This window comes from Pseudorasbora parva, chromosome 2 (genome assembly GCF_024679245.1).
Source record: "Pseudorasbora parva isolate DD20220531a chromosome 2, ASM2467924v1, whole genome shotgun sequence".
In the NCBI taxonomy this organism is placed as follows: Eukaryota; Metazoa; Chordata; class Actinopteri; order Cypriniformes; family Gobionidae; genus Pseudorasbora; species Pseudorasbora parva.
Window position 1 is genome coordinate 32,791,405 of NC_090173.1, and position 12,431 is coordinate 32,803,835.

Here is a 12,431-nt window from a genome sequence, read left to right on the forward strand (position 1 = left end):
TTTCAAAGTCACGTGTCTTATTTTAATAGTTTGAAGAGATACTCAGGTGGTCATAACAGGGTTAAAGTTCATCGTGATCTTCTACAAGGGTCCCAAAGTCAGTTATAGTGCTGACTTTAATGAAATCCATTCTATCCATGATCTCACTGATAGAGAGACGACCATCCTGAGAATGACAGCAGAATTTGGAAAATGCAGAGGGGAAAGAATTATTTAGTTTGGAAAAAGATTGGTAAAAGAAAATTATTGCATAAGCTTTTGTGAGTTAACAATTACACCCTCTATCAGAATGCAATGCAATGTCTTTGTGAGAACAAAGAAATTATACCCCAGTCCAAAATTATTTTAAAAAACCAACATGGCTTTATTTAGAATTCACAGAGAGAAAAATGTTCCACCAATACAGTGTCAATCACTTTTGTCTCCTCCCACCTACTGAACCCCAGCCCTCTTTCCCTCCCTTTGTGCTCTGGCTTCTTTTCTTTATACCTCTTTTCATGCAAGTGGCATATTGAACGTGAAATTACACACTACTAATGCGAAATGTACTTTGTAACAGTCAAAACAGGCCTGTTACATTGAATACTGATGCAACTGGCCCTGTATTCAGTGCTGATTTCCTGAGCAAGTGGAAGATGTATGTCTGTTTCCTCACAATATAAGCAAGCTGGAGTGTATGTTCCTATGGAATGTGAGTGTTCATCATATTTTTTTGTTGTTGAAAAGGATGAAATGCGTTTGACAATAAATAAAACATTTATCTGTCTCAATAAGATTGTCTTCATTGACTTGAAGCTTGAAGCCTAACTCCTGATCATGTCATTTACATATTCAATTTCCTATCTTCTCATCTACACCCAAAATATACTGCCCTCCCCTATTCCCAGATATGCTAACATTAAAGCTCATCATGTCTTTTAGTGAGATCCTCTCCGTAATTAGTCGCCTGGCTCCCAACAAACATGTTCCAGTTTTCCAGAATCTCCTTCTTTGTGATTTTGTCATCCTGGTTAGTCAATTATATGAAGCAGATGGAAGTCCATTGTGATTCATTGGTAGTGAATTAAAAGAAAGACAGAGGCAAAGATTAATTAAAAACTGATTTGCTTATTATTGCTATTTTTGCATTATTGTGAATTAATGACACTAGTCATATGTAGACCCAGTGAATGTTACTTACGTTGTCTTTATCAGTTTCGTGAATGAGATGCCGGGCCTCGTTATCAGCATGGTCCACCTCTCCAGGGAGGATCCAATGAGATACTTCATTGGCATCAAGGAAACCGTCCTAACAAAAACAAACATATCACAAACCTTGAAAGAATAGCCAGGAAACACTTCCAAGTGATGCCACTAGATTTCTTTCCCACTGCATACCTTATTCATGTCTCTGAACTCTGAAAAGTGTTTCTTTTCTGTTGTGACCCAATCTGGTTCATTCTCGCCATTTTCAGGTGTGAACATGTCCCCTGGGGTCAAAAGGAACACACGCACTTATTTTCAATTTAGTTGGACACAAAATATCAGTTCTTTCGATGTATTATTTTTTTCCTTCCAAAGAAAACACTAGAAATGTACCAATGTATTCCTGCAGATCAATCTTGCCATCACCATTCTTGTCAATGTCTTCAATTGTTTCCTGTAATATTGAGGGATAAAGTTTAGTGATCTATTCCAGTGCTTCTCAAGTGGTTTGATCTAATCTGACAAATGCTAAATGTTAACATTAAATGGCAAAATACATAAACAACCATTTTTATGGCAATTTATCTATTACTGGGCTATTTTTTCCAGCTTTTATCATGTTAATACGTTTGCATATTTTTGGCCTTTGCATTTTATGGTAATATTAATACATTGTAATGTTGGGGAATTTTTCTTTATTATTATTATTATTTTTTGCACATTTAATTGCCACTTTTCCAGTGTTATTGGCAAATACCACAGGTGAACTGGGTAAAAACATTAACTGATAGACACATTACCAATTTATTTTACATTTAATTGCTTAGAAGACGCTTTTATCCAAAGTGACTTATAAATGAGGAGAGCAAACTAACCAACAATAGGGTGAAGTGCTGTGACTAGTCCCAGTTAGTCTAGCACAGTACATGTTGCAAGAGTTTTTGAATAGATACATGGAATAGTAAGTGTTAGTACTAATGGGTCATGTGTTGATGAAAAAGATGCGTCTTCAGCCGTTTATTCAAAATGGATAAAGACTCAGCAGCTCGGGTTGAGTTAGGCAGTTCATTCCACCAGCTTGCAAAATTGTTTTGTATTACAAGTTTTATAAATTGTTCTATTTAAATATGCAAATAGGGCATTATCCAATTAAATATGCTCTAATTTGCATACATTTCTAGAACATAAATCATGGCTGTTAGATATTAGAGTTCGTTTTGAATATCTTATCATTTTATGATTTATTTTTTATGTGAATGATATATTAACAAACCCCTCTGTGAAAAAAGTTTGTATATATAGGAAAAGATATGTACTGTCATTGAAATCTACATATGCAAAAAACCGTCAAAAATTATTTACATTTTGGATGTTTTCTTTCCACTAGTCTGAAAGAAGACACGTTATGGAAGCAACATTTCTCTTGTTTTTTCTTGCTTAATGTCCCTCTCTCTGATGTCCCTTTCATTATATTAATTATCACCTAACCTGTATCACAATGTGTCTCATGTAGTCAAACTCCTCTGGATGGAGGAATGCAGTGAACTCTTCTCTGGTAGCAACACCGTCCCCGTCCCTGTCTGCAGACTTGAACCGTCTCTCATCTCTATTGAGCATGGCTTTGTAACTGGCCTTATCATCCACATCATCAAACTCTACATCTGGAATAAAGCAACATAGTATAAGTCAACCAGAATTGGATATTTGTTACTTTTGCAGTATGTATTAGAGTTTATGGTCTAAACATTATTTGTCCAACAGTTTTTACCTGAAATAAGTTTTCCTAAATACAGTTTATTTTTTGCCAAGATGTTGCACTATTGTCGTGGATAATAAATACAATCCTCTTTTAAACAGCTGTTTCTCATTAAAAATGATTATCTGCCTGCCCAAATTCAAGGCTTGTTTTTTTTACCCATATAATATCCATAGGTGGTGTTCTTGTACTCAATCCATCCAATCTTCCCATCCTTGTTCTGGTCATACTCTTTCCAGTGCTTGTCCACATTCTCCTCGATGTACCTCCTCTGCCTGTGCTTGATCCAGTGGTGTAGCTCAGCATGACTGATGAAACCATCCTTATCTGTGTCAATCTTATCCACAATCTTTCTGCATGGGGTATATAAAAAATACAAAGTAAGACACATGATAATATTATCATTCTCTAATTTTCTGTATCATTCTCATATATTTATTTTTACCCTAGTCTCTCTTTGCTCTCCTCAGGGCTTAGCTGGTCAAAGGTCTTGGCTTCTTCTTTGCCCAGGAAGGCCTCGTGGTCATACTGGAAACCATGGGCATCATCGTGAGCATGATCACTGAGGTCAGGTTTATGATGTACACGCTTTTCCTGCGCAGGCACAGCTACTGTGACCCCAACAAACAGGGCAAGCGTCCCCAAAAAGAGCAGCTGCATATTCTCCCTACAGTGTGAGAGAAGAATGAGAAATATTTTTTTTCTGACCTGAAAAGTATGTTGCACACTAACACATTAAGTCATTGTGCTTAGCAATGAAAACTTTATCTTCAATGAGCTCATTTCATTTTAAACAAAATTACAGAGCACAGACATCTTATTTAAACTTTCAGAATAAGCATACATTTCATTTTAAAGCAAAATAATGGAATTATATATATATATCTATATATATCTATATACATATATATATATATATATATATATATATATATATATATATATATATATATATATATATATATATATATATATATATATATATATATATATATGATAATGTTTTGTATTAGGTAGCGATTTACAGCATATAATGACTATTGAGTGAACGATAAACGATTAAAAAAAATGGCAGCAAAAATTATAAATCAGCAGCTTAAGTTTAAAATGCAAATTTTTTTCATCTTAAATTTTAGAAATGACTTACCAAGCCTGCAGTGATTTCTGCTTGAGTACACCCTGAAGTTGAAGAGTACGCGTTGGCAGTGTTCTTTAAAGTGCACGTAAAAGTAGGCGGAGCAGTGTGTTACGTGCCCTAAAAAATGTTTTATTGACAGGAGAAATAGCCAACCACACGACCAAATTAGGCGGGGCCGAGGGAAATTCTAAATTCTACTGGCTGCAAAACGCCACGTTGACACGCGAACGCGCATCAGAGAGCCAGGCGCGTTTTGGCAAACTGAGAAAAAAGTTTTAAGCTCATCTTTGACAAAAAAATGTTGTGTAGGTTGCGTATGCACTGATGCATGTTTGGATATAAAGTTACATGGCTGTTTCATAATATTGATGTAACGATTTTTTTTTTCGTTAAGTCTTTGGCGGAAGATCATATTCTGGTCAGTTAAAATTAGTTGGCTTCGCCTGTAACAATTTGAATATTATTTAAACGTTTTAAACGTAAGCGCCACGTTTTGTAGCTAAATAAAGGGTATATTTTGTTGTTGTCGTTGCGTGATACAGTGTTAATATGTTGCCGCAATAATTAGCCTACAAAAGTTATTTCAGTCTCAGCATCAAAACAGATATTCTTCAGAATCTTTTTAAAACCATCTTCCTCAAGTCCTTTATCATTGTCAGATCACACAAGGTAAATGTCCCGCGTGTTAAGAAGAGATTTGGTCCTTGCTATCCTTTTTTCCTCATTGTAAATCTCATCAGTCATTAAACTGGTTTTTAACCTTAATTATTTAAAACATGCTTGTATAAATTCCCTTTATGACTTTATTTTCAAAAACAAATAAATAATTATTTGGCGATTATAAAATCAAAAGGATTTGGGGGTTAGTGTGTTCTATTAGTCAGGATAACTGATCAATATTTTGAAATATTGGTAATTATTAGCTCTAGAAATGGTATGTAGCCTAGGCCTATAGCTAATAATAACAGTACCAGCTGCTTTTGAGATGATCTGTTAATCTGTTATTTAAATATTCAAAAAACCTTCCCCTTTTACAGAATGTTATTACTAAAGCATTACTCCTCTTCTTTCTTTTTTACTGCACATTTGGCATGCACTTTCAGAAAAATGATATCCAAAACAGTACTTTGTTTGTGGTCAGTTTGTGGACATCAGAGAGTACAAAAGACAACTAGCTAAATGTACAGCTGCAGTGCGTACACAAATCAAAATGCATTATGTACTTTTCACCACTGCCTTTGAAGCATATTATCGGGTCAAAATCTTGTTCAAATTGACATTAAACTTATCTATTTGGAAGATACTTTTCTTCATAGAGACACTCAATGCATGGGTTGTCAGTTCCCTGGGAATCAAACTTAACCTTTGTTTTGCTATCGCCATGCTCAGCCAGAGCTAAAAGGTCGAGAAGTAAAGTCCAGGCACTACTTTGGTACTACTTTGGGGGAAATTATGCTGAATTAACATGATAAATGTGTGTTAAATTGAACAGAAACCTTTAATATTATTGGTATAGCTTAATGCATAATAGATTAGCACAAGGGCCAACATTCACTATACTGTGTAGCCTAAAAGTTTGGGGTCAGTAAGATTTTTTCCTAAAAAGAAATTAAAATTTATCGAAAGGGGCAGTAAAGACATTTATAATGTTCTTTTGAACATTTTGTTCATCAAAGAATCCTAAAAAATAAATAAAAAAAAGATTACAATTTCCACAAAAATACTAAGCATCACAATGGATCATGTGAAACTGAAGACTGGAAGACTGGCTGCAGAAAATTCAGCTTTGAAACCACAGGAATAAGATAGATTTTTTTTAAAATGTAAATAGATTTTTTTTTAATGTAAAAATATTTCAAAATATTACTGTTAATAGCACATTATTTGTGATCAAATGCAACTGCGGTGACCAAAACGCATTTTTTTCAAAAACATTCAATGTGTGCATAGCTACTTTATGAATAAGGGGACTTGAATTCTGCAGAAACCGACAAATCCTTCTGCATATTTTGCATCCAGTTTCTACAATAGTCTATATGAGACAATGAATACTTGCACCTATATGGATGCTAGGACCTGTACCACTTAGTTGCATCTACTTATACCTCCTTCAACTTTGTCACCTCCATATTCCGTTTTCTCTCGACCCATCCTCCCTCACCTCTTTTTGCGCAAATTTTCACACCTGCCCTCTTTCTTTACCTCTTTGTCTCTCTCCAGACATATACAGCGCTCCATCCCTCAGTCCTCACCCCTCTCTCTCTCTCTCTCTCTCTCTCTCTCTCTCTCTCTCTCTCTCTCGCTCTCTCTCTGTATGTGTGTGTCCCCTCTCTTCTCTCGATTTGCCTGTGGCTGTGTGTCTAGTACCATGGAGCAATTGAAGGTGACAGGGCCAGAGAGAGAGGAGGGGAGAGGGAGGACGTGGCACTCTGTAGCCTGGGGGCACACAACAACACACAGAGACAGAGAGACAGAGAGAGACACAGAGACACAGAGAGAGAGAGAGAGAGAGAGAGAGAGAGAGAGAGAGAGAGAGAGAGAGAGAGAGAGAGAGAGAGAGAGAGAGAGAGAGAGTAAAGGATGGGAGGTAAAGGAATGGTAAAGGAAATGGGAGGGCAAAGTTGACAAAATAAGGAAGAAGACAAGTGCTCTGGAACCAAACGGATGACAGAGTGATGGAGAGGCTGTGGGCCTAATGAATTATTTGTAATTGGTGCATTAACATCAATGCCTCTGCCGGATTTTGGCGTCACACACTGGATATCAAGTACAACACTTACTCGTTTACCACATATACATGCACTCTCATACATGTACACACTTTTTTTTTAAAACAACTTGATGTTAATTTGTACCGGCATTGTTGCTATGGTGACCTCTCTTCCCCCTCCCCCCCAGCAGAGAGAGAGAGAGGGTGACAGGGATGAACTAACAAGACACTGAAAAAATGTGCCCTGAAGGAGCGTACGCTCACACACCAGCACACATAATAAACGCGCACTCAACGTCACATTTGTGTAACACACTGACACTAAATTTTAAAAACATTTTATTAGGATCCGTTCTCATTTGCTTCATTTTTGTAACTATTTCAAAAAACATAACCCGCACGGAGAAAAATGGTCTTTCGTCTTCCATTGTGTTTCAGTTCAAACCCTCCATCTATTTTCCTTGTCATTGTCTTTTTCCATGAATCCTCTGAACGAGTGACAAAGAATGAGACGTAGGTATGGGGGGAGGCGTATGAGAGAGGAAGAGAGCGGAGGGTTTTGTCAACCGGAAATAAATAAAGCTGGCACCCTCCTTCTCCTCCGCCTCCTCTGTCTCTCGTTCTCGTGCCCTCCGTGTCCCCCTTCCTTGTTTTTTTTCTACAAGGATACATCCATGGCCTCGTTATGTCTTTCCTTTTTCTCTCTTTCTGTTTCAGCTCCTTTGCTATCATGCGTGTACTGCACGAAACTCCTTGCGTTTTACTCGTGCCGTGACAGTGTCCGTTAACCTGATGTAGCTTGTCACATTAAAGGGATAGTTCACCCCAAAGTGAACATTCTGTCATAATTTTCTCACATTAATGTAATTCCGGACCTGTTTGATGTTAATTCTTCTGAAACACAAAAGGAGATGTTTAGCAGAATGTTCAAACTGCTCTTTTCCATTCAATGAATGGTGCGAATGTTGATAATAGCATAAAAGTAACAGTAGTCAACATTTTGCACTATATTCCATTGGCTACACTTTATGGATAACTGTATTTTGCAGTGTCCTTATTACTTTTGTTGCATGTACTTATAGTAATAACAGTGGCCTAGGCCTAGCTAAATTATTCATAATTACATGCAACTAACTCTAAAACAACCTCTAACCATATACATGTTGTTAATTAATATTACTCAGTATTGAAATATATAATTACACTGTAACAAAGAGATCTTAAAATAAAATGTACCCCAATTTATTTTAAGGTGGCATTGTTAGTGTAACTACACAAATAATCACTGAGTAATATTAATGAAGTATATGTGCTTCCACTCAGTGAATAGTTCATAAAAGAACCATTTTTTTTTTCCAAGTGAGAAGAGCATTTTAATAATCCAAAGAACCTTTTCCACTGTAAAGAACCTTTTGTTCAATGAAAATGTTCCATGGATGTTAATAGTTCTTCATGGATCCATAGATGACAATAAAGAGCCTTACTATGGGTTTGGGTTAGTTGCTTGTAATTATGCATCATTTATCGTTATTACTCTAGCAACTGTGTCGCATTAAAACAAAGTGTTACCATTCCAAGTCTTCTTATGTAATACAATAGGTTCGACAGCCTATTCAGTCACCATTCACTTTCATAGGATATATATTAGGGCTGTCAAACAATTACATTTTTTTAATCGCGAGTTAACTCGCGATTAATCGCTATTTAATCGTAGATTTTTATTTGTTGTAAATCTATCTTAAATTAAGTTTGAATTAAGTTTTTAATACTCTAATCAACGTGGGTATGTGGACAAATATGCATGCTTTATGCAAATGTATGTTTATTATTAAAGAAACCATAAAATACTTATTCAATAATAATCAATAAAACAGCATGAAAACTAGATATGTATCAAAGGTCATAGATGTTTATCAAAGAACATGTCTCTAAAATGTCTTAAAAATTGATCTTAAGCTTAGCTTAAAAATTCTGAATAAGCAGGGATTTCTCTCATTTTTAGAATATGAATAAAGGTAGTATTACTGGCAGTTTAGTTCAGAACAGGGCACAGTTGGTATGAAAAACTGGTAATGTGAAAGCTGTCATGCGGACCAGCAAGCGCACCAGAACCAACACCATACCCGGAGTAGATCCATATTCCACGAGTAGGAATATAGTGCGGCCCCTTTAAGAGATGCGCGCTCTGAACTGCCGGTATTTTGCGTGTGCGCGCTGTGCTATGCCTCGGTTCACGTTCAGTAACCTGTGCGTTCGTTTTAGCCGATTGTAATGCATTTAGTTCAATATAACCCATGTACTGTATAACTGTAAGTGATGATGTGTCAATGATTTACCTCAGACATGAGCGAGAGTGAGCTTCAGTGTATTCACTCACGCATCACGCTCGGACTTGCAGAGAATGTGCTCAATGTAAACAGACTTTCCTAGTTTTCCGAGTTTTCCTTCGACCTGGGGCCTGTACCATGAAGCCAGTTTAGCTGGCTAGCCAGATTTTTTTAAGCTTAGTTTGTGCCAATCCTGGGTTTTAGGTACCATTAAAGTGGTTTGACTTTTAGCTGTGTTCATCTCCATAGTAATTTATGCTCCACGGCTACCCTGCTCTGGGGCAGGTTATGTTCTGGATTAGAGATCTCAAACTGAAATTGGACCAATCAGCTGTGAGTAAAGTAACACACTTCTGATGCAATAAAGCCACTCCCCCTGTTTCTACTCCAAATTAAAGGTCACTACATAGCAAATGGTTTTTAAAGACTCAAGCGTCTGGCTTTTAACAATGCTTATTTATAAAAATAATAATTTTTTAATGATTTAGATAATTTATGTAATTATTATACCCTTAATCAATTACACATTTATAATTTTAGTTAATCAATCATTAATAGGCATTTTGTTAAAATTAATATAAATAGCCTACATAAAGTCATACAAATAAGCTTTAAAATCAATAAATAAAACTTTAAAAAAGAAGCTTACTGAGCTTAAATGTTCAATTTCATAACTAACTTCATAACTTTTACTTGCAATCTATTTTTTCTTTAAGTTGTCCTCTTTCATAGACAGCTTTTCTGCTTGCTGTTTTTATTTTTTATTTTTTTAAATTCTTAATATTTTTCAATCATGCAATATTCTGCAGAAGAGAGAAATTAATCTCACTGCTTGTCTCGCGAGAAGTGAATCTCAGTTCCAGAGCGTCTGATTGGCTGTTCACTGCTGATGTCACAGCTAAACCCCTGAACTCAGGATCAAAGCCTGAGTTGACAGAGCAAGCTGATGGTCAGCATAATGGGACCAACAAACAATGGTTTGGTTTTGTCAACTCGAAACTAGTCCTGTAACCCTGAGTTTGTTAAACTACCATCATGGTACAGGCCCCTGGTGTCTATGGTTAAACTGTAAATATGGTAGCTTATAGGCAATAACTGCACTTTTGGTATAGAATATTAATGATAACCATTTTCTTTCCCTATTAATGTTTGCTGCTGGATCCTTTACATCTATGGCTTATCCCGATTTCTCCAACTACGGATCAAACAGAAAATGCGCGCTGCGTTAACGCGCGTTAATAAATTTAGTGCTGTTAAAATGAATTTGTTAATTCATTCAGCCCTACTATATATATATATATATATATATATATATATATATATATATATATATATATATATATATATATATATATATATATATATATATGTTTTTAGATTAAATTTCTCTTTAAGATATGTGTATACTCCCATCAGTAAACCCATCAGTTTTTATGTGCATAAAAGCCCTATATTTAATAGCAGGAAAATAGTAGTGTCTCCAAGGGACCCCATTGTCCAAGACAACATTCTCTCTTGTCTAGACTATGTACTTCTTTTGTATACATTTTTTAATCTTGTATATGAATGTTTTGTTTTTACTCAATATGTTGTTATTATAATTACATTTAAATAATTTTAAGACTTATTGGGGGCACCCTGAAAGTTTGGACATATGGGTCATAATTCACAGATTATAGGTCTAATACCCAAAAGACGGAACCAAAACCTCTTTGATCCTTCTTACCTCAAGTGAGCATTAGAGGTTTTGTATTTATTCGACTTTTCCCCTGAGTTGAACCTTTCATTTTAACTAGCACCAAAATTGTCACGCTTGTATGTAATGTTGGCTGAGTTCTCTCTCTCTCTCTCTCTCTCTCTCTCTCTCTCTCTCTCTCTCTCTCTCTCTCTCTCTCTCTCTCTCTCTCTCTCTCTCTCTCTCTCTCTCTCTCTCTCTCTCTCTCTCTCTCTCTCTCTCTCTGTTTTCTCTCATATTTTAAAATGTCACAGGCTCTTTGGTTTTTAAAGTTAATCCAATAAAATATGCAAATATAGCATTGGGATTGTGACAAAGTGCAATGAAGGGTAAACATGCCATATACATTTTGACGCGCGCGCGTGTGTGTGTGTGTGTGTGTGTGTGTGTGTATGTGTGTGTGTGTGTGTGTGTGTGTGTGTGTGTGTGTGTGTGTGTGTGTGTGTGTGTGTGTAGCAGAAGAGAGGCCCTTGCACGCAGGTCTGAAAGTGTCTACTCATGTTTGCATGTAATCATACTAGCAAGCATGCAGCATACACAGGGCTACAAAGTAATGTGTGAAGTTTCTCTTCTCATGAGAATGAATATAAAGGTCTGTTTATTGTGTTTACCATTGTTTTTCTTCTGCCATTTTTAAATCTTAAAAAGTAAATTAAAATGAAAGTAACATTTTCCTAATGATATGATGTGAGAACCTGTTATGCTTACCAAAGCTTTATTTATTTGATTTTTTAAAGTAATATTGAGGAAATATTATTACAATGTAAAATAATTGTTTTCTATCTGAATGCGTTTTAAAATGTCCTTTATTCCTGTGATGGCAATTTCATCATCATTACTCCAGACTTCAGTGTAACACGATCCTTCAGAAATTAGTCTAATATGATGATTTGCTAATATTACAGTTGTACTGCTTAATATTTGATAAATAGAAAGTTTGAAAGAATAGAAATAGAAATCTTCTGTAACATTATACATTTCTTAATTTTGATTTGTGTAATGTCAGACGCAGGGGTGCATTGTGTATTGTTGTATTATATGTCTGATGTCCTGTTATGTAGTGCCTTCTTGCGATTGTGCCACAAACCAAATTGCCCCATGGGGACAATAAACTTATTTACTACTAATGTGTCCTTACTAAATAAAGTTATTAATGTCTTTCCGTTTTTTTTTTTTAAGGGGTACTTACTGACTCCAAACTTTTGAATGCTAGTGTATAAAACAACATTTTAATTATAACTTGAAAATACATTACTATTACACATGTTAGGGGCTTGTTGTAAAATAATGCATTGCATTTTAACATAACAAGATTCTATCGAGATTTGACAACAGCTTTTTTTGTTGAATGTTTGCTGTGGTCAGACATTTTTCTGGTCTCAAACTGATGTTATTTGTCAGTTGTCTGAGAAGCGTTTGACTATTTTATGATAAATCAAAGGGTTAATGCTTCAGTTATGTCAGCACATTGGGTTTTGATTACTTCAGAGGAACATATTTAAAGAATTTGAGAGGAAAATAATAAGTTAATTACTATTATTAATTTATAGGACCCCAAATATAACAGCAAAGTAGATGCC

At 35.6% G+C, this 12,431-nt stretch overlaps 1 protein-coding gene across 2 annotated transcripts; it reads right to left on the minus strand.

The window, feature by feature from the left end:
• On the minus strand, nt 1-4,169 carry rcn3 (reticulocalbin 3, EF-hand calcium binding domain). Of its 2 annotated transcripts, none has more exons than XM_067417018.1 (8): nt 4,089-4,169; nt 3,387-3,608; nt 3,101-3,294; nt 2,674-2,846; nt 1,579-1,639; nt 1,378-1,469; nt 1,181-1,288; nt 1-166 (listed from the first exon to the last, which is right to left on the minus strand). In XM_067417018.1, exons 2-8 carry the CDS (start codon nt 3,599-3,601, stop codon nt 62-64), a joined length of 948 nt encoding a protein of 315 aa, XP_067273119.1. In that variant the 5' UTR covers nt 3,602-3,608; nt 4,089-4,169; the 3' UTR covers nt 1-61. The 2 variants fall into 2 exon arrangements, with proteins under 2 accessions (XP_067273119.1, XP_067273110.1); XM_067417009.1 differs by lacking the exon at nt 1-166 and adding an exon at nt 176-1,006.
• Between the last annotated feature and the right edge of the window lie 8,262 nt (nt 4,170-12,431).